This window comes from Monodon monoceros, unplaced genomic scaffold, assembly GCF_005190385.1.
Source record: "Monodon monoceros isolate NGI ecotype Baffin Bay Population unplaced genomic scaffold, NGI_Narwhal_1 Super_Scaffold_19, whole genome shotgun sequence".
NCBI classification, from domain to species: domain Eukaryota; kingdom Metazoa; phylum Chordata; class Mammalia; order Artiodactyla; family Monodontidae; genus Monodon; species Monodon monoceros.
In genome coordinates, this window is record NW_021703775.1 from 66,956,593 (window position 1) to 66,979,753 (window position 23,161).

General features: G+C 38.9%; 1 protein-coding gene across 1 annotated transcript; it reads right to left on the bottom strand.

Moving 5' to 3' along the window:
• Window positions 1–416: 416 nt before the first annotated feature.
• SLC4A1AP (solute carrier family 4 member 1 adaptor protein) lies at window positions 417–22,990 on the bottom strand. Its single transcript, XM_029232699.1, has 14 exons — window positions 22,306–22,990; window positions 21,898–22,093; window positions 20,321–20,443; window positions 19,470–19,530; window positions 18,773–18,912; window positions 14,095–14,255; window positions 12,729–12,798; window positions 12,162–12,348; window positions 8,747–8,858; window positions 6,284–6,530; window positions 4,183–4,269; window positions 3,442–3,509; window positions 1,971–2,040; window positions 417–747 (listed from the first exon to the last, which is right to left on the bottom strand). Exons 1-14 carry the CDS (start codon window positions 22,969–22,971, stop codon window positions 698–700), a joined length of 2,238 nt encoding a protein of 745 aa, XP_029088532.1. The 5' UTR covers window positions 22,972–22,990; the 3' UTR covers window positions 417–697.
• Window positions 22,991–23,161: the final 171 nt, after the last annotated feature.

A 23,161-nucleotide genomic window follows, 5' to 3' on the forward strand; every position in this document is an offset into this window, starting at 1 on the left:
TAATTTTGTGACCTTATCTGCACCTTTCCACAAGAGGAGGAGTGACTAACCTAATTGGTCAGAGTCCAGGATTTTCAAAGGGCTGAGTTTTTATCAGCCTCAGTGCCTGAGTGCATGAGGTGTGGTCCTGAACTGTGTCCTCATAAGTCAGGGTCTGTTCTCAAACCTGGCAGGAGGATTATAGTGCGAGGGAGTAGGAAGCTCCCACTGTATAGATATCTTTTTAGTTCCAAGAATGACAGAGACACTCAGGGTTACACCCTGGCATGACCTCATATTTCAACACTTATTTGAGGAGACAATTACCAGTGAATCCTAAAGCCTAACTGCCAGAAGCACCCTACTGCTCAGTAAAAGCATAGTCCCTAAAGCTTAAGACAGACACTGTAGCCTTAAATAAACATGAGACATCTTCACCTTCTTATTTAACAGAGTCATGTCTCTCACTTTACTAATTCTCAAAATATACGGTTCCTTTTTACATACATACACAAACACTTTTAAACATAAATACCAAATTCAAAAGAATCAGATGGGTAGATAAATTTAGGAAGCCAAGAGCACAGAAGAAAAGGCCAGTCACCAGATTTTACAAATGATCATCTGAACTCCTTCTCTGGACATTCAACTTGATATATTATCCTAAATATCCCATGTCACATGGTCCACAAGGTCTTCCTTTAGGATTCGGAAGCAATCAATAGCCATACTTATCATTAAGATGGGTCCTGCCATCTCCACTTTGGCCTAGATCAGAGTAAAAAGCAGACAAAAAACAAGCATTTTAGTACCTAAATTTCTATTAATTATTAGTATATTAGAAACCCAATCCATAGAAAAAGCAACCTGTGATAAGCATACGGGAAAACAAGCATCTCAAATATTGCCTGAAGGGTATAGTAGGAACATAAACTAGTATAATCCCTATAGAATGCAATTTAAGGTCTCTTAAAAATGTTCGTAGCCTCTGATCCAGCATGTTGACGTTTAAGAATTTTTTCCTACAAGTACACCTTTACACTTGCAAAATTACACATATTAGAGGTTACTTATTGCAGACTTGTTTGTAATGGCAAAAGACTGGAAACACAGCAAATATTCATTGAGGAAACTGGTTAAATAAATAAAGGTATATCCATACTACAAAAAAGAACTATGCTACCATTACAAAAAAAAAAAAAGAAATCTATAAGTAGCTATGGAAGGATGTCCATATATTATTAAGTGCAAAACAGTAAGGTATAGAATATGCTTCCATTTGTGTAAAAAAAAGTGATGAAATATTATGTATTTTATTGCTTACATAGGCATTTTATATTATATATATAAGAAGTCATAAGAAACTGATATTTGGTTATCTTTAGAAAAAAAGTGAGTAGCTAAAGCACAGCTAGAAGACTTTTTTTTTCCCCCACTTTAGAGAAAATTTAAAATACATGCAAAAGTAAAGAGAAAAATATAATGAACCTCCATGTACCCAGCACCCAGTGTTAACCATGATTGACATGTGGCAAATCCTGCTTTATCTCTTGCCCCTCCTCTACCTTCCCTCATCCTCCACCACTGGACTATTTTAAGGGAAATCCCAGGTATCATTCCATCTGTGAACACTTCTGTACATATTCCTGGAAGACAAGGACTTTTTCTAAAAAACATAACTCAGTATCACTCACACTTTAAAAAAAATTAACAATAATTTCCTAGTATCATCACATATCTAGCTAGTGTTCAAAATTATCTGACTGGCTTATAATTTTTTTTAATAATTGTTTGTTTGAATAAAGATCCAAACAGAATACACAAATTATATTTGGTTGATATGTCTTTCAGATCCTTTAATCTACCCAGAAGGGAGACTTTTCCACTACATGCTCTTGTAATGTTCTTATACTGAACCTTAAATATATATTACCTATTCAGAAACCTAAATAAATAAATATTAGAGGAAAAGAAAAGTAAAAACCATCTACCTTCAGGTGGGACCCACACACAGTAATCTGGATCATCTTCTGGATAGTTGGAGGAAAGTGTCAGTGGAAGCTGCAAAAACAGATATTTTATTCAAAAGAATTTTAACTCTAAGAATTACTGTCCCTATCCCCGTGAGCAAACAAAAATTAAGAGAGAACAGCTTCCACTAATGATCTTGACATAAGTAACCAAAAATGGGGGAGCATTCTCTCTCTGAATCTTGATTTTTTTCCACAAAGCCTCAACAAGCTGATTTTCAGCCAGTGAGAGTGATGTTTTTTCTAAAAGAGGCAGTCAAGACAGGTGTGACTCTAAATGATATAACCTCCACAGAGGAAAATTTGACATTTGCCTTTTGACTCAGGTGCAGAAAAGTTAACAAAGCAAGCCTGACTGCTATCCTTTGAAAGGCCTGTTTGAAAGGCTTGTTGGTGGCCATCTGGGAACTTGGATTTCAAGAGGGTTCCCACTACCCTAACTGACAAAGAGTGGCCCACTGGGCCAAAACTGTTTGTAAAAACAATGTGGTTTATGCTGAACACCTGCTTTCCTCCTAGGACAATGGAATTTGGGTAGATGCCAGGCAGGGTATATCTATGTGATCAGTACCCAATATAAATCCTGGGTACTAAGCCTCTAATGAGCTTTCCTGGTTTCACAAGTTGTCACTCTTTGTGAGGGGAATTAAGCACATCCTATGTGACTTCACTGGAGAAGGACCCTTGGAAACTTGTACCTGGTTCCCCGGACTTCACTCCATGTTCCTTTTCCCTTTGCTGGTTTTGCTTACTATTCCTGTGATGTAATAAATCACAACTGTAAGTTCCACCTCATGCTGAGTCCTGTGAGGCTTCCTGTGAATTACCTAGCCTAAGGGTGGTCTTAGGGACCTCCTGACACCAATTCCACTTCTGGGAACTTACAGTATCCATACAAATTATATACACATAAGGTTATTCATTATAGCACCGTTATAATAAAAGACTAGAAAGAACCCAAGTGTCCATCGATAGAGTACACCCCCCAAAAAAATGAAGTCGATAGAGTACACCCACACAGTGGGAAGCTCTCAGTGCACTGATAGACAATGATTTCCACTACAGGTTAAAAAAAAAAAAATCACAGTGTAGCATGCAGTATATTACATTCTACCTTTTGTGTAATAAAAAGAGGAAAATCATATATTATTCAAATGTCTTTGTATGGCATATTAGGATATGAAGAAAGATTCACAAATTAATAAAAGAGGTATCTGAGCAATTATAAAGAACAGAGCAGATAGAGACAAGAATAGAGAATCCAAAAATTCAAAAATACAAATAAAAGAGCCCAGATTTCTAGAAGAGAGGGTAGAAGGTAGCTGGGAATTCTGCTAAGATAATCCCTGGATTCACTCTTCTGGACATGGCCCATGGCAAAGGGGTTCATTTTTACTTTCAGAGAAATGAAGATTATGACTAAAGCACTTACTTTGCCTAGACCAGGAGCTTTCTTTTTCTTCAATTCATCTCTTCTTTTCTCATATTCATTCTTTGATGCTAATTTATGAAAAAGAAAAAAAATAAAAGAGGCAATAGCTATTTCAGAAAAATAAAATGGAAAAGAAAAATTCCTCCCTAAAGAGCATTATAATTATTGAAAAAAACATCACAATCTAATTCTCAAAAATTCCTTCTACTACTGTAAAGACTATAGAGAACTGTCCCTTCGTTAATAACCTTAGTTTTCAAATCCTAAGCCTAAATTTAATCACACCTTTCGAAAAGGTAAAGGAAAATGGGGCTGACTTTACTATTTTACAATTTAATCATTATAGTTAAAAGCAGTAGAAAACCGGAAAAAAACAGTCCTTTTAATAGCCCATCCTTTCAACCAATTTAGTTTAATAATGTTGAAATCACCCCCATGATAGGCACATATTCAACTCTGGGAGATGTAAACTTGTAGAGAGCTTTGCATGGCCAGAGGGAAACATGAAGGCATTAGGTGCTTTGGGGGTCAGGGGGGGAAACCCAGGAGACAGAGGAGGAAAAGAAAGGCAAACAGGATGGCACCAAACATGAACCTCTCATATATTCCAACTCTGTCCACAGCCCTGGCAGCAGCATCTACCCAGTGTCTGCACCTCTCAGGTCAGCTGCCACCCCCTCCTCTCTGACACCAGTTGCCTGCCTGTGTGTGGAGCAGCAGTGGAGTCTCTGTGCTACTTGCCTGAGGGTTCCTCACACGATGCAGCTGTCTCACTAATCTCTTGGTAACCTTTATTCTGTTCCACTCGGCCGAGTTGAGACATGTTTTCTAGAAAATGCAGAACCAAAGCATATCGTATTACTTAATTCGTGGTGGGGAACCAAGAAAACAAATCAAAAGCAAGAAAAGCTAAGTACCTACATAATCATCCAGTTTTACTATCATTAGCTTCAACTAACCTTAATAAGGTTTTCAATAATAAATGTGTCTCCAGAGGTCTAACAGAGAACCACCAATTTTCCACTACAAAAACTGGCCAACTCTGAGGTAAAACTTTTTAGCAATACTTACCAAACCCTTAAAAATGTACATATTCCTCGGCCTAGAAATTCTACTTCAAGGAACATATTCGAAGAAAATAATCAGAGATGAGCACCAAGATTTATTATATATACAAGTATGTTTATAATAGCAAAAATTAACAAATAACTTACATGTATAATAATGTGGAGTTAAGTAAATTATGGCACATTCATGTAATGGACCACTTTGTCCCTTATTAAAATCACATTTTAAAAGACTATTTTAAGACGTAGAAAAAAATAGGTTATAAAATAGCATGTACAATACAATCCCAATGTCATTTTATAAATAAATTAATAAATGAATGCCTGGAGTAATCCCTAATTAGCTGCAGATTTACTAATTAATGTATCTTATAAACCAAATTTTTAAATCTGCTATTTTTATTTTATTTATTTATTTATTTAGCGGTACGCGGGCCTCTCACTGCCGTGGCCTCCCCCGTTGCGCAGCACAGGCTCCGGACGCGCAGGCTCAGCGGCCATGGCTCACGGGCCCAGCCGCTCCGCGGCACGTGGGATCCTCCCGGACGGGGGCACAAACCCGCGGCCCCTGCATCGGCAGGCGGACTCCCAACCACTGCGCCACCAGGGAAGCCCTAAATCTGCTATTTTTAGACACACGTATTTACTTTGGTCCCTTAAACAAAAAAAATAAAGTACTTACTGCTCGCCTCCCCACTGACCTGTTTATGTAACACCTTTACAATGGGTGGATCAAAGATTAGACTCTGCTTTCCTTTTTTGAAAAGGCCAAGCATTGTGCCAATAACAAAGGAAAATGCAAAAACAAAAGATTTACTTCTCACAGATGAGGAAACAATAACTTTTCTGTGTCTAAAACAGCTGAAGGTGACTCAGGAGAAGGTCTACATACCAGGCCTAGTGTTTTTTCATGGACTTGCCTGGTTTGTTTTGGAAGTCCATATGCACACATTCCCATACACGTTTAATGTCAGTGTTTTTTGCTTTTCCTCATGCTCCCTATTTTCTGTGCAGTCTTAATCTTGCTAAGCAGTTTGGCCAACCTGCAGGAAAATAACCCCTGCAGCTGACAAGGGTTAAGAGGATACTAAAAAGATAAACAATAATCTCTGGGCGTGGGAGATTCCCCTTTTCTTCTTTGGACTTTTATGTATGATCCAAAGTTTCTAAAATGAACATATATGCCTTTTATAATCAGAAGAAAACATATTTAAAAACTAATCAATTCCCTCTTTTATATTTTTCATCAGCCCTTCGTTGAGGTGGGTGAATACGACATGTCAGGTTCTCTGCTAGGTACCACGGGCAAAAAGATGAATAAGGCATGATGCTTCCTGAGAAGTACATCCAGTGGGTACAATTATGTTTAGCCTCTGTTTCAGGCACGGGGGAAAAATGAATAAGGGGAGGCTTACCCCGAGACCACCTAATCAGGCCCCATCATCCACCCTGTTCCACTGCCCTCCAATCACAGAGTGGCAGCAGCTCAGGACTGTTCCACAGCTGCTGTGGTTTCAGATTCCACAGCTTTCAACTTTCCATAATTCTGGAACACACTGGAAATACTTGCCCTTATTTTACAATGAGGATAAATAATGACTGGCAATCAAAGAAAGACCAGGAAAGTATGTTTCCAAAGAGTCAGGTGTATCACACATCACAAGGTGTCACAAAGCCAAAATGCACAGGCAAGAACTGGCTTTGCTTTTTCAAACCTATCCACGATGAATGTATATGCCCACTGAATAGCACAGGAAGGAGAAAGAAGACATTACCATGATTTTTTGTTTCTTTAGAACATGTGAAATCTGTGGGAGGACCTGTTTCCTGCACTGCTCCTTCTGGCTCTATCTCCTGCTGCAGCCTACTGCTCCCCGCCTCCATTTTCTTCTTTTCATGCTCCTCCTTTGCTTTCTCCTCCTGCTCTTCCTCCTCCTCCTCCTCCTCCTCCTCTTCTACTTCAGGCTCATCCTTCATTCTCATTAGAGTTGGAGGGAGTTCTGGACGCTTGGGGGGTAACTTCTATGAGGGAAAAAAACCCATGAACAAGCAGTTCTACAATATGACAGAGACACATCTTTTCAAGGGGGTTAAGCTAAATGAGCAGAATGTCTAACTTCTCTAGGCGGATCAACCCTGCCGAAGTTTGTGGAAGGAGGACTTTCACATGAAATATTATCCACCTATGAATCCTTAACAAGTATGTTTGTTAATTTCTAGGGTCAAAAGAACATGAAGTATGAAACACTTGAAACATCTTGTAGGGAACAAAAACATTTATTCCAGGTATGACTTACTGAGTACCAGCTGTAGGAATTCTGTCCTGTTACCCCTCATGATGTTAAATTCATTACAAATCTTTATTCATTACAAAATCTCCTAGGGAGTACATCAGACACACATTTCTAAAAAATATATCATTTGTGCAGCTTTTTCATTTTAGATTTAACACAATTTCAAGGAAACAAGATATGTAAATCAGTAAAACAGATCCTGAAGAAAAAGAAATTTCTTGAATAAGGTCAAATATTCTAATCAAGACCTTTCAATAAAAGTAATTATTAGAGGGCTTCCCTGGTGGTGCAGTGGTTGAGAATCTGCCTGCTAATGCAGGGGACATGGGTTCGAGCCCTGGTCTAGGAGGATCCCACATGCCGTGGAGCAACGAGGCCCGTGAGCCACAACTACTGAGCCTGCACGTCTGGAGCCTGTGCTCCACAGCAAGAGAGGCTGCGATAGTGAGAGGCCCGCACACTGCGATGAAGAGTGGCCCCCGCTTGCCACAACTAGAGAAAGCCCTCGCACAGAAACGAAGACCCAACACAGTAAAAATAAATGAATAAATTAATAAACTCCTACCCCCAACATCTTAAAAAAAAAAGTAATTATTAGAAAAAGTTGATCACAGCTTAAAGAATAGGAAGAAGGTACCAAAGTATGTTAGGTATATCATTTTTTAAACATAGGATTTAGCTCAGTAATCCTAAGGAGAGCTTTTTAGTAAAGAGTTTTTCTTCTAACTAAAATACCCTCTCCCCACCTCACAGAAAAGCTTCCATCACAGGTAAACCACATGGTTCTCACTCAGGACACACGGTTGGGACTTCAGACCTCTGCCACCAGAGGACAGTCAGTTTACCCTAATTCAAGGTGCTATGGACTGAACTGTGTCCCCCCAAAATTCATGTTGAAGTCCTAACCACCAGTACCTCAGAATGTTACTTATTTGGAGATAAGGTCTTTAAAGAGTTGATTAAGTTAAAACAAGGCTGTTAGGGTGGGGCCCTAATCCAATATGACTGGCGTCCTTCTAAGAAGGAAAGTCACCAGAGTTGCAAGTGCACAGAGGGATGACCATGTTAAGAGGTCATCAAGGCAACAAGAGGGCAGCCATCTGCAAGCCAAGGAAATAGCCCTCAGAGGAAACTAACCCTGCTGGCATGTTAATCATGGACTCCTAGCCTCCAGAACTGTGAGAGAATAGATTTCTTTTGTTTAAGACACCTAGTATGTGGTATTTTGTTATGGCAGCCTTAGCACATTAATACATAAGGTTATGCTCTTTGGGGTGATGAAAACCTTTTAAAAATTGAATCTATAAATAAGGATGTACAAAGAGCAAAAACATACATCAGTGAAGTATTAGAGGATAGTAGAAAGATCACAACTCAAGAGATATATAAGACCTGGATTTGATTGCATCTAGTTACTTAACGATGGTGTGATCTTGAATTTAACCTCTCTGACCCTGCTTCTCAACTGTGGGCGGTAATAATTCCCACACATCATGAGGTGTTGGAAGGATTAAACAAAGTAAGAAAAACCATATGGCAGAACCAGGTGTAGAGATTATGTTACTACCAAGTGTTAGCTGACTCTGAATATTACAACATCTAACCACCAGGAAAAAAAGCAAAAAAACCCAAACAAACCCAGAAACCACAGGAGACCCTTTCTTAAACGCAACACTGATCACAAATTAATAAATTGGTATTCTAATTCACAAATCGGTTACATGCAAATTGATTCACATGAATCGATTCATCAATTCTTGATAAGCCTAGGCTGAAGAGAAAAATCCAAGAACCACGTCCTGGGAAAGATGCGATCATACCAAGCCCACAGCCCCTTTTTACATGACTGTGGGATAAGTCATCTGAGTTTTGAAAAGAAAAGAGATAAATTAGCTCAGGATAACTCAAGAGCTAAAAGTTTTAACACCTTGACCCACAACTCACCCCTATTGTTCCAGTTTTTAATTTGAATTTGCTTCCTCCTTTCATGGCACCAAAGAGAGGCAGTGTAAGCTTTTTAGCTTTGTTTTCTCCATCTGTAGCCTGACTTTCAGTTCTAGGAAGAAAGAATAATTATCTATTCCAGTGAGGCCAAGGTTTTATCTAAAAATACCATGGTAAACAAACTTTTGGCACCACAAAACTTTCCACAAAGTGAACATTTATGCATACACGAATAAGAAAGAGGTATTCAGGCCAGCAAAGTTTGGACAACACTGCTGATTGTCACAGACACAGAGGTATTAAGGGCAAGATAAGGATACTACCTTAGTCTAGCAATTTACAACATGCTACATGACTTCACATTAATAAAATGATGCCTACAGTACACAGGTCACTGGCAAAGGAGAATACACAGGCATGCCCCATCCCCACTAAATGGCAGGAGATGGATCCATGGTGTAAAGCCCTATTTGCCATCAACCTCTGAAGAGGACTCAGTGCTTTACTTACTTACCTGGAGGCCACACTTATCATAACCACACACCAACAGCTCTGAGCACAGAAGTTTAAAAAAAAAAAACATGTGTAAAGGGTGCAGGAGGCAGGATATCCTGTGTAGTGAGTAACAACAAAGACTTAATGAGAGACCCCACAACCGGCGAGCTTGTCAACATTCTCAGTGGCTGAATATAGTTATAAAAGCTAAGCACATGAGGGTAAAGCTGAGGAAGAGCAAAGAGAAGAGACTGTAGAAATTAGAAAAGAGCAGCGGAAAAAAGAACAAAGCAAAAGCAAAACAAAAAGGATGGCAGTTGAGTTGACAAGACACTCAGAGAGTAGTCAGAGGTGACAATGACAAGATAGCATGAGGAGAAAGAGGGGAGAAAGCCCTATGCTTTCTTCACATTGACTACAGGACAACCCTGCCTTCTGGAATATAAGGACAGCACTGGCCCTCCTGGCTCACAGGGGCCCATACAAGAAACTGACTACGCTGCTCAACCCTGAAGCCCCATTTCCACTCCTGCCTTCTTTTACCTAAGTCTTACCCCCTCAGTGGTGCTCTTGAGCCTAGCCTCACCCCCCTTCTGTACCAGAGACAGACCCACTGCCTTGCTGAGGCCATCAGAGGAAATCCTGCCTGCCTGGCCTTAAAGACGCTCTGTCAAACATCCCTCACATCCCTTCCCCACAAGCGTCAGGAAGCATGGAAAGGCAAAGGCAAGAGCAACACAGATATTTTTCAGCTCCATTAAATAGCTTGGCTGGCCTGGAGGACATGCAAAGACTCCCAAAGGAGAAGAAAAAGTAGAAGATGGGATCACAATCAAGAGTTGCTTGTGGGTGGAGCAGGGGTGGACTTAGGTAGGAAGTTTAGAAGTTCAACCCTCAAGTGAGAAGAGGAGGGAGAAGATACACAGCATCTGAAGGCCAGTATCCAAAGTAAGAAAGGGAGGAGGAACAAGGCAGACACACAGACAGCAGGAGGGGAGGCTCTGGAGGAAGCTGATGTATGTTTTCTAGCTCAGAACACCTTTCAGGGCTGACTTAGCAAATTAAAGGATTACACAGTTGGAATTAAAATTCACTGTTAATTTGTCTAACCTGGGCTATGGCTCCTGAGCTTTTACCTTTTCTCCACAAAAACGATGTCACAAATAGTTGCTAAGTATATCAATGATAGTAAAAATTACGACAATGATAATACATATGCCAGCACTTTATTAAGTGCTATTCGGTTAATCTTTGCAACATCATTATTCTAATTTACAGATGAGGAAAGTGAAGATCAAAGAAGTTACATAACTTGCCTTAAAATTCCCAAAGACTAATTGACAGAGCTGAGAATGAAACCCAGGAAGTCTAACTCTAGTGCTAATCTACCTCCTCACTGTCAGTAAGGTAACTCAAACATCATTTGCGGCAAACAGACTTCTGTAGACTGATCTATGCATCACTGTCTTAAATATCCAAACTACGCATAAATCTTTGAACAAACCTGCTAGTAATTTGGGGATACATCTTCTGTGCAGATGATCAAGAGCTCCAGAAACGGTTGGCCATTGCATTTTTGTAAACAGAGGTGCCTCTCAATTGATAGATACTCATCTATGCAATGCCCCCAGAATCAAGTTACAGGTTTTGTACACGGGGGTGAGGGGCTGAATAGACGCTACTGACAACCTAAAGCAGCACCGTCCAACAGAACTTTCTGGAATGATGGAAATGTTCTCTGTCTGCGCTGTCCAATACAGTAGCCACTAGCCACATGTGGCTATTGAGCACTTGGAATGTGGCAACTGACTGAAGAACTGAACTTTTAATTTTGTTTAATTTTAATATCACATGGGACTATTGGGTGCTGTCCTGAACAGCACGGACCTAAACAAAACAAGAAACCTTCTATATTGAACTACCTTCATAAGTGAGTGAACGTACCTATAGGTAATACCAGTTTTTGAGATGCCCATCTGGATTGTGTTTATTGAGGGCTGCTTACTTCTACAACCACCTACTCAACATTTTCAAAATTTGTTGACACCACATAGAAGACAATTTTAAAATATTGTCAAGTTGAAAGACTGGATCTCTCTCTCTCTCTCACACACACACACACACACACTCACTCACTCACTCACTCATAAATACTAGCCACGTCTGGGAAAAATTATTCTTAAAATCGTGTTTACAAATTACTCAAAAATCTTCTGGATGTCTGCAAATGGATTTGGGTTAATCTCTTCCAGTAATTTCCCCAAAATCAAAGTTAACAATAAGATCAACTTCAGGGGATTATGCTTTTACCCCTTTTTAAGGAAGAGATTCCAATTTTAAAAAGTATTTAAATATAGTGAAGAGTTATCAACTGGTTCTTAAGAATGACAGATATAGGCATTAAAATGACTATCTGTACTCACATCTTTTCATCTGTGATTTTAAAATCATAGATAAAAATGATATTACATTGTAGTATTTGTATTTCTCTTATTATGAGTGAGGTTGAGCTTATATAGTTAAGACTTATTTGTATTTCTTTTTCAGTGGCCTTTCAGTTGACATCCTTTGCCCATTTGTCTCTGGTGAATAGGTCTTTATATATTAGGGAAATTAACCTTTTGAGCATGTTGCTTTTTAAAGAAGTTTACTCTGCACTAAAAGTATTAAGTAAAAATTTAGAGCCCTCCAATGAAACAGGAATCAATACAGTTTTCCTTAAGAATCCTGTAGTGGTCTAAATTTCACAAATAAACTGCGTTTTTAGTTACTCCATGAAACCACTGCCTTCTGTGCTTTAAAGAGTTTCTTATAGTCTATTTCTAGTCCATAGTGATTACCTAAAAAAATAAAGATATAATTCAAAATGTTATCTTTGTGAACATGCTTATTTAAAATTCTAAGTATAACTAAGACTTACTTTTTTAGTTCTGGGATCTCTGCTGGCTTTACAATTTTTATCAACCCTTTAAGTCTCTGCTGTTCTTTTCTCAGTTCAAAAGTTCTCAGGTGAAGTTTCTTCCGGGACACACCATCTAATGCATTCCCTGATTTCATTTCTGACATGAACGCATCTAAAGAGTCCTGAGATGGTGACTCTGATAGAGCTGTCCAAGAAAGGGATAATACATGTTTAGAAAGATGGCACCAAATATTTTAAAATTCAGCCCAAGTTTCCATAGAAAAGTCACTAACTTAAAGCTGGACAGAGGACATTACTGATATTAGGAATAAGGAAACTGGTTATACCTGGGAGATCTTAGAAAGTCACTTTGCCTCAATGGGCTTCATTCCCCTCATCTATTAAATAAAGAGGTTGAACCAAATAATTTATAATGTTCTTTCTAGTTCTAAAATGCTATGCTGCTCCTTAGAAAGGCTCCATATCCTGTAAATCTTACTAACCAATATAGCCTTAGTACCTAGCAAAGTGCACTACACACAGTAGGTGCTCAATAAATATTTGTTTAATGAGTCATTACCTTACCTGTGCCGGAGGCTTTCAGTCTCTCAGAAATTTCAGAGAGTTCCTTTTCAGCATCATTTAACTTTGCAACCTGTAATACCCAAATTAACAGGGTTAGCAAATGTTTTTCTTCTTTCGAAATGTGGTAGCTTTCCTTTTCTTCCTCCTCTTATTTTAATTATTGTGACAAGTTTTAAGAGGATTAATTCAGAAGTCCATTTAAATCTGCTCCTCATGGAGTTAACATTTTTCATTTGTTTATTTAAATCTAATTGAATAAATATCTGAATTAAAGAATCAAGAATTAAGCAGAAGGAATGTACAGAACACAGACCTTATTTTACTCAAAAGAAAGAACTCAAGGGACTTCCCTGGTGGTCCAATGGTTAAGAATCGATCTTGCAATGCAGGGGACGCCAGTTCGACCCCTGGTAAGGGAACTAAGATCCCACATGCCTCGGGGCAACTGAGCCCACAAGCCACAACTAGAGAGCCCACGTGCCACAACTAAGACCCAACGCAGCCAATAAATAAATAAATAAATGTTTTTTAAAAAAAGAAAGAACTCAAGGCATTTGTTTCCAGTGATGAATCAAAACAATAGATGTTACATAATGTTTTAAGCTCTGAATACTACTTAATATAGTGAAAATACAGGTCATCTTATGATAATTCCATGGAGGATACACTGTTTAAAACTACAGGCATAGCTCATTTTATGGAGCTTTACTTTACTTGCACCTTGCAGATACTGCATTTTTACAACTTGGAGATTTGTGACAACCCTGCATTGACAGAATGATGGTTAACATTTTTTAGCAATAAAGTATATTGAAAATATACATTGTCTTTTTAGAGATAGTGCTATTGCACATTTAATAGACTATAGCATACCTTTTATATGCACTGGGAAACCAAAAAGCTCGTGTGACTCACTTTATTACAATTTTCATTTTATTGCAGTGGTCTGGAATTGAACCTGCAGTATCTCTGAGGTGTGCCTGTATTACCAAACTACACTCCTCAAAATTCCTTTCACGATTCTTGGCTGCCAAAAGCCTAGAGTCAATTTCACCTCAGAATGTCCCAATTTGGAACTTTTTCCTTTCTTTTTTGGGGGGTAAGATCATATCCAAAGAATGCTCATTAATGGATCACTACCCACCTAGAGATAGATATAGTCTCTAGCAACAAGCCAAACTTTTTTCCAGCTTGGATAAGACTAGTTGTTTGTTACCATCAAATTTACAGATCACAAAAATTATACTTCAGTACTAGATTTCAATGCTACTGCTTTAAAAATTATAATTATAAGACAAATTTAAATAATACATTATTTTATTTAAAAAATTAAACTACCACAGCTATTTCTATAAATAAAACTTGCCAATGATTCGAAGGTCTCTGGCTTCTCATCAATCTTCCCAGCCTTCTTCATTCGGTTCAGACGCTTCTTTTCAACCAGGCCAGTCCGATCAAGAAACGTGTCATCATCACTATCATAAAAGTCTTCATCTTCCCAGTTCTTGGCTTTCCTTTTCCGAGATACTAGAGGTAGATAAAATAAATGATAATGAATCAGGTTAAAAAAAGAAAAAGAAAGAAGGCAAGTAGACAAGCAGCTTAAAATATCACCATCAGTTATTAAAAGAGAGGATTCAACAAGCTGCCAAACTACATATAAAAACAAAGAGCTAAAAAAAAAAAAAAAAAAGGGCTAAACCTTGAAGACATTATTACAAGTGAAACGAGCCAGACACAAAAGGACACAATATTGCATGATTCCACTTACATGAGGTACCTAAAATAGTCAAATTCAGAGGGACAGAAAGTAGAACACTGGCTACCAGGGGTTGGGGGAAGGAAGAATAGGAAGTTACTGTTTAATGGGTACAAGGCTTCAGAACGGGATGATGAAAAAGTTCTGAGATGGACAGTAGTGATGGTTGCACAACATGAACATATTTAATGCCACTGAACTATATATTTAAAAATGCTTAGGAACTTCCCTGGTGGTTCAGTGGTTAAGACTCCATGCTTCCACTGCAGGGGGCATGGGTTCGCTCCCTGGTTAGGGAACTTAGACCCTACACGCCGTGTGGTGCGGCCAAAAAATAAATTTAAAAAGAAAAATTTTTTTTAAATGCTTAGAATGGTAAATTTTATGTTATGTATATTTTACCACAATAAAAAAATGTTAAAACAAAGGGCTAATTTATTTAATGAATGAGCAAAAGTTCTCAAAAATCAATTAGCAAAAAAGAAAAAAGATAAATGAGGAAAGGGCCAATAATCCAAAAGAAAATTTTAAAAATAATAAAAACAGTTCACAAAAAATGAAATACAATACCCAACAGACATTTGAAAAGATGTTAAACTTTTTTTTTAATAATTAAAAAACACAAACTAAAATAATGAGATACCACTTCTTACCTATTAGACTAGAAAAAACATAAAAAGATTAATAATGCCTAATTTGGTAAGGATATGGGGAAATGGACTCTCAAACAGTTGGCTGGAATGCATATTGACACCATCTTTCTGATGGTCAATCTTACAACAGCTGTCAACATTAAAGATGCAATTAATCTAGCAATTCTACTTAAAGGAATTTACCCTATACATATCAATGAAACATTGTAACCATGAAAATCTAGAAAGCCCACCTACAGGGGACTATGGTAGCTATTACTTTTTTGTCTACCCTATGTCATCGTACTCCCCTTGTTTTGTTAAAAGTACCCCCTTTCCTCTAGAAAATTCCTCCCCCATTCCATCTGGATTAGGGGTAGTCATGTGACCAGAGCCAGATCAATAAAAATCTTTCCCTCATAGTTACACTTAGATACAGGGAAAAAGAGGCTCTCTTTCCAATGAGGTTATTAAAGAGAGAAGATATAAATCCAGGGCTGTAAGCATCCCTCTTTTCCGCGTGGGGTAACAATCTGTCTGCAAAATAAAACCATGCATTCATGAGACAGACTCACTCACAGATACACATGTATAAGTTGTATGTGTCCTGGTGATACTGAGTTCCGGTTCTGTAGCACTAAGTTCTGCTTCCAGAACTTGAGGTCCTGGTTCATGCAGTTCTTCCTTCAGTCCTGTGAGGTACTCTTCCCAGCTTCTGCGGCCAATAGCCTTTCCCCCTAAGCTAGTTTGAATCAGGTTTCTATTATTTGCAACCAAAACAGTCCTTATTAATATAAACCTGATAATTTCAGGTTAAGATGGTACACTGAACACACATATCTAATTTTGTTCTCGTCCCATACTCCACTAAAACTGCAGCAAAGAGATCTTTTTTTTAAAGACACTAATCTACAAAGACAGGGAGAATAGTAGTGGGGACAGTGACACCAAATTTTTGGAAATTAAAAAGCAGACAGGTAAGTGGAAACTAACTTAGCAGAAATAAAAAATGGATCCTAAACCAACAATGGGGAAAGCTGAGAACCAAACTGATTATGCTACAGAATCCTCAAAAGGATCTGGAACTGGGGCTGGATAGTAGTGATAAAATAAAGAGGACTGAGTAAAAGCTGATTGAGAAACAGATCCTTCTCCCTGGCTACTCACCTCCTTCCCACCCCCAGGAAAAACACAGAGTTTAAGACAGAAAGTCTTTCAACTATGGGTTGACTAGTACAATTGAGGACATGGGTACATACTCTCCTGAAAACAGCTGAACGTTGAGAACACGCTCAGCCATCTCCACCATGCAGCGCTAGGAATGCTGGCAGCCAGTCCTCTCCCTTCATCCAGGAGACTGGAAGAGTACTCTCTAGGGAATCTTGCCAGCAGAAGAAGGAAAATCTAAGGATACTTACATGGAGAGTTCCCCAGCAAAAGGCCCACCCACATCATCGTATAGTGTTCCTCAGACTTAACAAGCCCCACCTATATATTCCAAGCTGCCAACCACACTTTTTGTCCCTATATAAGTATCTACAACCAAGAAATACTTGACATCTGAGAAAAACCTCTACCATGCACGATACATACCAAATAAACAAAAAGAAAAAACAACCTGGAGAAAACTGATTAGCAGAGAGATGAGACATTAATAATCCACGAACAACAACAGGATATTATGTTTTAAAAATGAATATTCAAAGAACAAAAATGAGCTTTGGAAATTAAAATCTTGACAGCAAAATGAAGACAGAAAGATAAGGTTGCAGAAATATTCCAGAAAGAACAAAAAATACAAAGAGAAGGGAAAAAAAGATAAGAAACTTAGATGATTGGTCCAAGAGGTTCAATATCTAAAATAACAAAATTCCAGAGAACAGAGAAAACAGAGGGATGAAATGATGGAATGGCACAATTCCAGAAATGTTCCTAAACTGATTTCCAGATCAAATGGACCCAACAAGTACCCAAGGGAAATGGATGAAAATATACCCACAGAAAGGTACATCATAGTTAAGTTTCAGAGCCTTGAGAACAAAGGGAAACTTACAAACTTCTAGTGAGGGGGGAGAAAAAGATGACATACTAGAGATCAGGAATCTGAATAGTTTAGGACTTTGATAGCAACACTGGATGTCAGGTAAGAGCAATGCCTTCAAAGTTGTGAAGGAAAATTACTTCCAATTTAGAATTCTATTCCCAGCCAAATTATTAACCAAAAGTAAAGCTAGAACAATTATATTTTCAGAGTGGAGGGTTTAATAAAGTTGACTTGCTATATATCCTTTCTTAGGAATCCACTAGAGGATGTCCACCAAAACAACAATAGACCAAGAAAAATGGAAGATGTGAACTCCATTGAAGATTATTATCTGTGCCCCCTATTTTTGTACCAGCTTTCTATCCTGCCAAAGCTACAGAAAGATGTGCTCCACTAAAACAAGGGAATAAACCAAGAAACATGAGAATCTGAGAATCACAAAACAGAAAATCCATCCCTGGAGAATGAGAAAGGAAATCTCAAGGAAGACAGCAAATGAAGTCCCAAATGACTGTTCTGCAGCAGGCCTAGAGAGTGGTCATCCTTAAAAGAATGAGAAGAGTCCTCTTCAGGAGAAATGTCTCCAAAACAGTCAGAACTGATAAATTACTTTCAATTTCCATGATTGACCATATGGAAAAACACACTGAAAGGCTACTGAAAGGTGTGGGAAGAATGAGTAGGAGGTACCAAAAAAATCAAACACATGAAACACATACACAATTATTAACTTTAGAAAAACAACAAAAAAATAAAACTGCTCAGTTGTGACTAATATTTGCATAAATGTAACCCTGTAAATATCAAATACTAATTTAAGTCAATAATGTTTAAATGAATCAAAATATAATAGCATATTCATGTTTTTTAGAAATATGAATTTTTTTAACATTTATTCTTTTTTTATTGAAGTATAGTTGATTTATGATACTGCATTAGTTTCAGGTGTACAGCACAGTGATTCCATTTTTGTTTTTTCTTGTTTTTTTGCAGGTTATATTCCATTACACGTTATTATAAGATACTGGATTAGAAATATGGATATTTTTAAAGGCCAGAAAAAATAATTGAAAGAGTTAAAAGCCTTCTAGGGATGAAGACTAGGGAGGGGCAGGACAAAGAACAGGTATATTTAGTTATAAGCCTTTGGTAGTTTTAAATTATATGTAAGTTACTTTGCAATAAAATTAATTTTAGAATAAATAAAAAATAATTATATACCCAGACAGATTTTTAAAAAATAAGGTAAATTTAATGCAATGACATGGGTAATGTCCATGATACATTCTTATGTTAAAATGTCACAAAAGAATACTATAAGTAACATAAACGCATTTGTGTATGCGTGGGGTTTTTTTGTTAAAGGATCTACTTCTGAACACACATCTATAGAAAATGTCTGGGAGAATACAAGTAAACAACGGTTACTTTTGGGTATGGAGATAGGGAATTTTTTCTTTTCACTTCATAGAATTCTGTACGATTTACATTTTCCCCCTAAAAAGAGGTTTTGTAACCTTATGTGTTAAATTTCCCTTCCTTCTTTCCTTTTTCTTTTTTTTCCTTTTTTTTTTTTTTTTTTTAAAGAAAAGTGTTCCCACGTACTCACCTGCCTCCTGACGCAGCAATCCCAAAGTATCAAGGATTCGACAAGCTTCCAGTGAGCACTGGATCATTGCCTCTTTTTTCTTTCCTGAGTGAATAGCCTCAGCCACTAGCTGTTTTCCAGTTGAATCATCCACAGGTAATCTGCATTGGTTTGGGGGGAATTATAGCACGGCACTAAGCTCCAATTCTCATGAAAAAAATTAATATCTTATGATAATAGTCATATTTTTTGAGATGGCTTTTTTTTTTTTTTTTTTTTTGCGGTATGCGGGCCTCTCACCGTTGTGGCCTCTCCCGTTGCAGAGCACAGGCTCCGGACACGCAGGCTCAGCAGCCATGGCTCACGGGCCCAGCCGCTCCGCAGCATGTGGGATCTTCCTGGACCGGGGCACGAACCCATGTCCCCTGCATCGGCAGGCGGACCCTCAACCACTGTGCCACCAGGGGAGCCCTGAGATGGCTTTTTAATCTCTCAGTTCATTTTGTTCTATCTTGCCAAGGATGGACTTCAAATCTTTTCCTTCCACCTTTTACTCATCCCACCCTAACCCCAATGTGTTATAAACTATCAAGGTCCAAATTCAGGAATAGGCTAAAATTAAGATTAAAGTTGCTCTTTGGGTTGTTGTCTGTAACCATAAATTAAACCTGAAATTGACCACTTTCCATAAATGGATGTTAATGAGAAAAGAACATACCTCACCCTGCAAAGCCAAGTGCTATGACCCTGTTCATCAAATTCATATTCTAATTCTTCTCCTGTGGAAGGAAGAAAGACAAAACAATTTTAATAGCATCTGAAAGTTACTAGTTGATACAAAGGGAAAAGACAGCAAAGGTTAAGTAAGAATATAAAGTTCTCATACCACACTGAATACTAAATTTCAAAGCATTTCACTTCCTATTCCTAGGAATTATTATCTGATAATAAAATTAGAATGAGCTTGAGGCAGAGAAAAGCCCAAACTCAAATCAAAACAACTCTCCATACACAGGTTTGTCCCCTATATAGGAGCTTTCACACTTATAAGTTGTAGACTTAGTGTTAATTTATCATGGTTGCCTAGTTTTTAGAAGCATAAATATTAAGTGCAGAATGCAAGCAGTTCACATATATATTTACACTCATACACACGTGCACACATACACATAGATGTTCTCTCAAAGCATTTCTACTGAAACTATTCTCTGTGGAAACATTCTTTAAATCATACAAAGTGAAAATCCATGTTAAGAATTACAAAAGATCAGGTGAATTAGAAACAAAAAAATGACAAGAAGTTGGGTCAATCTCCCCACCACCCCAGTCCTGGATCTTCTGACAAGAAGGGGATGAAGTCAGGCAAAAGTACTTCCTTTTTTCCAAGATGTGAAAAAATAACAAAATTCTTACTATTTTCAAAATAAACCTGAAGCAACTGACCACACAGGCAAGAACTGAACAAGGAGGAGAGCAGATAAATTACAGCATTTCTAAGTACCTGAAGATCTGGAAAACCACCCTGTTGTGGATACATTATACTGGCAGTGTCAGAATCTGTTTACATACCTTCTCGGTCAAAAAAACCTTGGAGAGCCTTTTTTGGATCCTTTATATAAAAGGCCTCTCTTTCCTGCTGAAACTCTAAGACAATGGGGTTCTCTTCAGCCTCATCCTCTACAGCATCTTCTCCTACAGGATACGGGAAAGAAAAGACAATCAGACATAAGAGACTATCTGAATGACACCCATTATCCCTTCAGGCTGAATAAAGACACAGTTATCAGTGATGAAAAGAAAGGTGGGGGTGGGGGGGAGGAGGACAACCACAAGACCATCAGTATGAACATCTTCAGGTTTTCTAAATTGTGTGACAAGTTAAAACTTTTCATGCCACCTTATTTTCGTTCTCCATCACTATACGTATTGATATTTTAAAAGCAAAATTACCTACCACATTCTCTATGTAAAAAAAAAAAAAAATGAAGTTCCTCAGCCCAGCATTCTCACACCCAGGTCTAATACTTTGTCTTCAGTATAATTTCCCAATACTTATCATATCCACCAACAGACTGGTCTACTTAGTACTCCATTACAATCATCAATCCCTGCCCCAAATACCACCCCAATGCTCAGCTTCTTAAGGGCTTCTTTTCCTTTCCTTCAAGTCCCAGCTCAAAACCCTTCTGTTTATAAACTTATAAACTGTCCCAAAGATCTGTTAGTGCTGGCCAACAGAAATATAATGAAAGCCATATATGCAATTTACATTTTCTAGTAGCCACACCAAAAAAGAGAAACAGGTGAAATTATTATCAAGGAATCTACATAAAAATATTATGAATATTTTACATTCTTTTTTCACACTAAGTCTTTGAAACCCAGTGTGTATTTTACATTTACAGCACATGTCAATTTGGACTAGCCACACTGTAAGTTCCCAATGTGCCTGATGACCACCATACTGGATAGCGCAGGTCTAGGTCCTCAGTGACTGCTCCCTTCTCTGAACCCTTACCCTAGCATACTAATGGTTTCTAGCTTTTGTTTGGCACTTACCACAAGTAATTTCATAAGATTTATCTGTCTTCCCAACAACATAGTAAGGCCATCTTCTAGCTTTTCAAAATCCTAGCTCCTGAATACCCTTCCTCTAAAATGTCTGGTGTTATGGAAAATTCAATTTGTTCCTCTGATTAGATATTTTCACATTTCAGGGTATTTACCCAAAGTATGAAAAATTCAAAAGAACTCCTATACTGAATAACATTCTGTTTTATTTGATTGAATGTAGTTTCACCCCCTTTAGCAATAATCGGTACTTAATTAAATAAATTTTAATGGTTAAAAATAATAAACTATACGCTGAGGAACTTTTGAACAAAGGAGTGCACTGTAAAACACATTAAAAGAAATCAATAGTGCCCATAATTCAATTTTTTGGCATCAGAAAAGTTAATAAATCTGAGTTTGGGTAACCTAATGTGCAAACTGTATTTGTCCTATCTATCTCAAAGAGTCATGAAAGCTGTATGATAAAAAGAGAAACAAAAAACCCCAAACAAAAAAACACCAAAAAACATTTAAGCGTACTAGTAGAAATGAATTTAAAATATTAACCTCTGGCAGCAAGTTTGATTCCTTACCCATTCCCCAGGTGCAGCCCATTTCATCATCTTGACTACTAGTATTTCTCTTTCTTTCAGCTGTATCCGTTTCCTCTTCTTCATCTGAGTCTTCTCCCAGCATCTTCTTTTCCAACATCATTTGTTGCTGCTTGCGCAATTCCTTCAATTGCGTTACTGTCAACTCAGATTCTGCCTCTCGGTCTTCCTCTGGTCCCTGATGGATCAAGCAAAAGAATTCTTTTACAGTTGATGGTTAAAGTCACTTTCAGAAATATGGCAATGTGTACAGAGGTCTGGAGATGAGGGGCCAGATTTCTCCACTTTTGTAATCGCTGAGACAATCTCCTTCCTTAGTGAAAACTTAACGAGCTCAGGAACGCAGCTGGGTGCACTCCAGAGACTGCAATTCTAGGTTTTTCTACTTACCTGAAAAAGAAAGAGCCGGGTGCTGCCTCCAAAGCGAAGAACATGCCCGACGTGGACCCGACAATAGGTGCGGCGGGGGATGCGGGTTTTGTTAAGAAAAGTGCCATGGGTGCTTCCCAAATCGTAGAGGTAGAAGCCAGGCCCGTGGCCGTCGCATTCTGCCTCGGGACCGGACACCCTGTGCTGCAGCACAGCGTGGTAGCGAGACACCGAAGGATGCTCCAGGCACACGTCGCAGCTAGCGAGCCTCCCGAAAAGACAGCAACTCATCCCTTTCAAACTCCGGGTGCCAAGGATGGTGCCGCCCTTCAGTGTTTCTAGGCTGTAGGGGGCCGTGGCGGGGCCGCCCCACGGAGGCTCTCGGTAAGGAGGAGCCCGGGCCGGGCCGCCAGGGGAAGGAGCCGCTGTGGGAGGCCGTGGCTGCTCCTCCGCTGGACCCCTAGTCTCCCCGCTGTCCAGCAGGGCTGGCGGGTCTTCAGGCTCCGCGGAATCGTAGTCCGGCGGCACCGTGGGCCCTTCCTTCTTTACCTCCTCAGGGTTTGAAGGATTGGTGGCCGGGGCTTTGGCCCGCACCGCCGGGGGCAAGGGCGAGCCTGGCTTCTTGAAGTCGCCATTGAGTTCCTGCGAAGCCAGCGGCTCGGACTGAGAGGGACCAGCAGCCATCATCGAGCGCGTGCAGCGTCGAAATCTGTTCCAGGGAAACCTCACCCCCTCGGTCTCTACATTCCTCTCCACGCCTCCCTCTCCCCAGCCCCCAGCGGCTTCTCTGGCAGCGACGGTAGAGTTGCTCCTTCACGACCTACAGCGTTGTGAAGAAATGAGTATCCTGGGAAGTTATAAGAAGAGGAAAGCAAAA

Coding starts and splice junctions, on each gene's coding strand:
- SLC4A1AP (XM_029232699.1), bottom strand. CDS start 22,971: ATGATGGCTGCTGGTCCCTCTCAGTCCGAGCCGCTGGCTTCGCAGGAA. Junction 14,256..18,772: donor ATTGCTGCGTCAGGAGGCAG/GTGAGTACGTGG, acceptor ATCTACCTCTAG/TATCTCGGAAAAGGAAAGCC. Junction 3,510..4,182: donor ATCGTGTGAGGAACCCTCAG/GCAAGTAGCACA, acceptor TTCATAAATTAG/CATCAAAGAATGAATATGAG.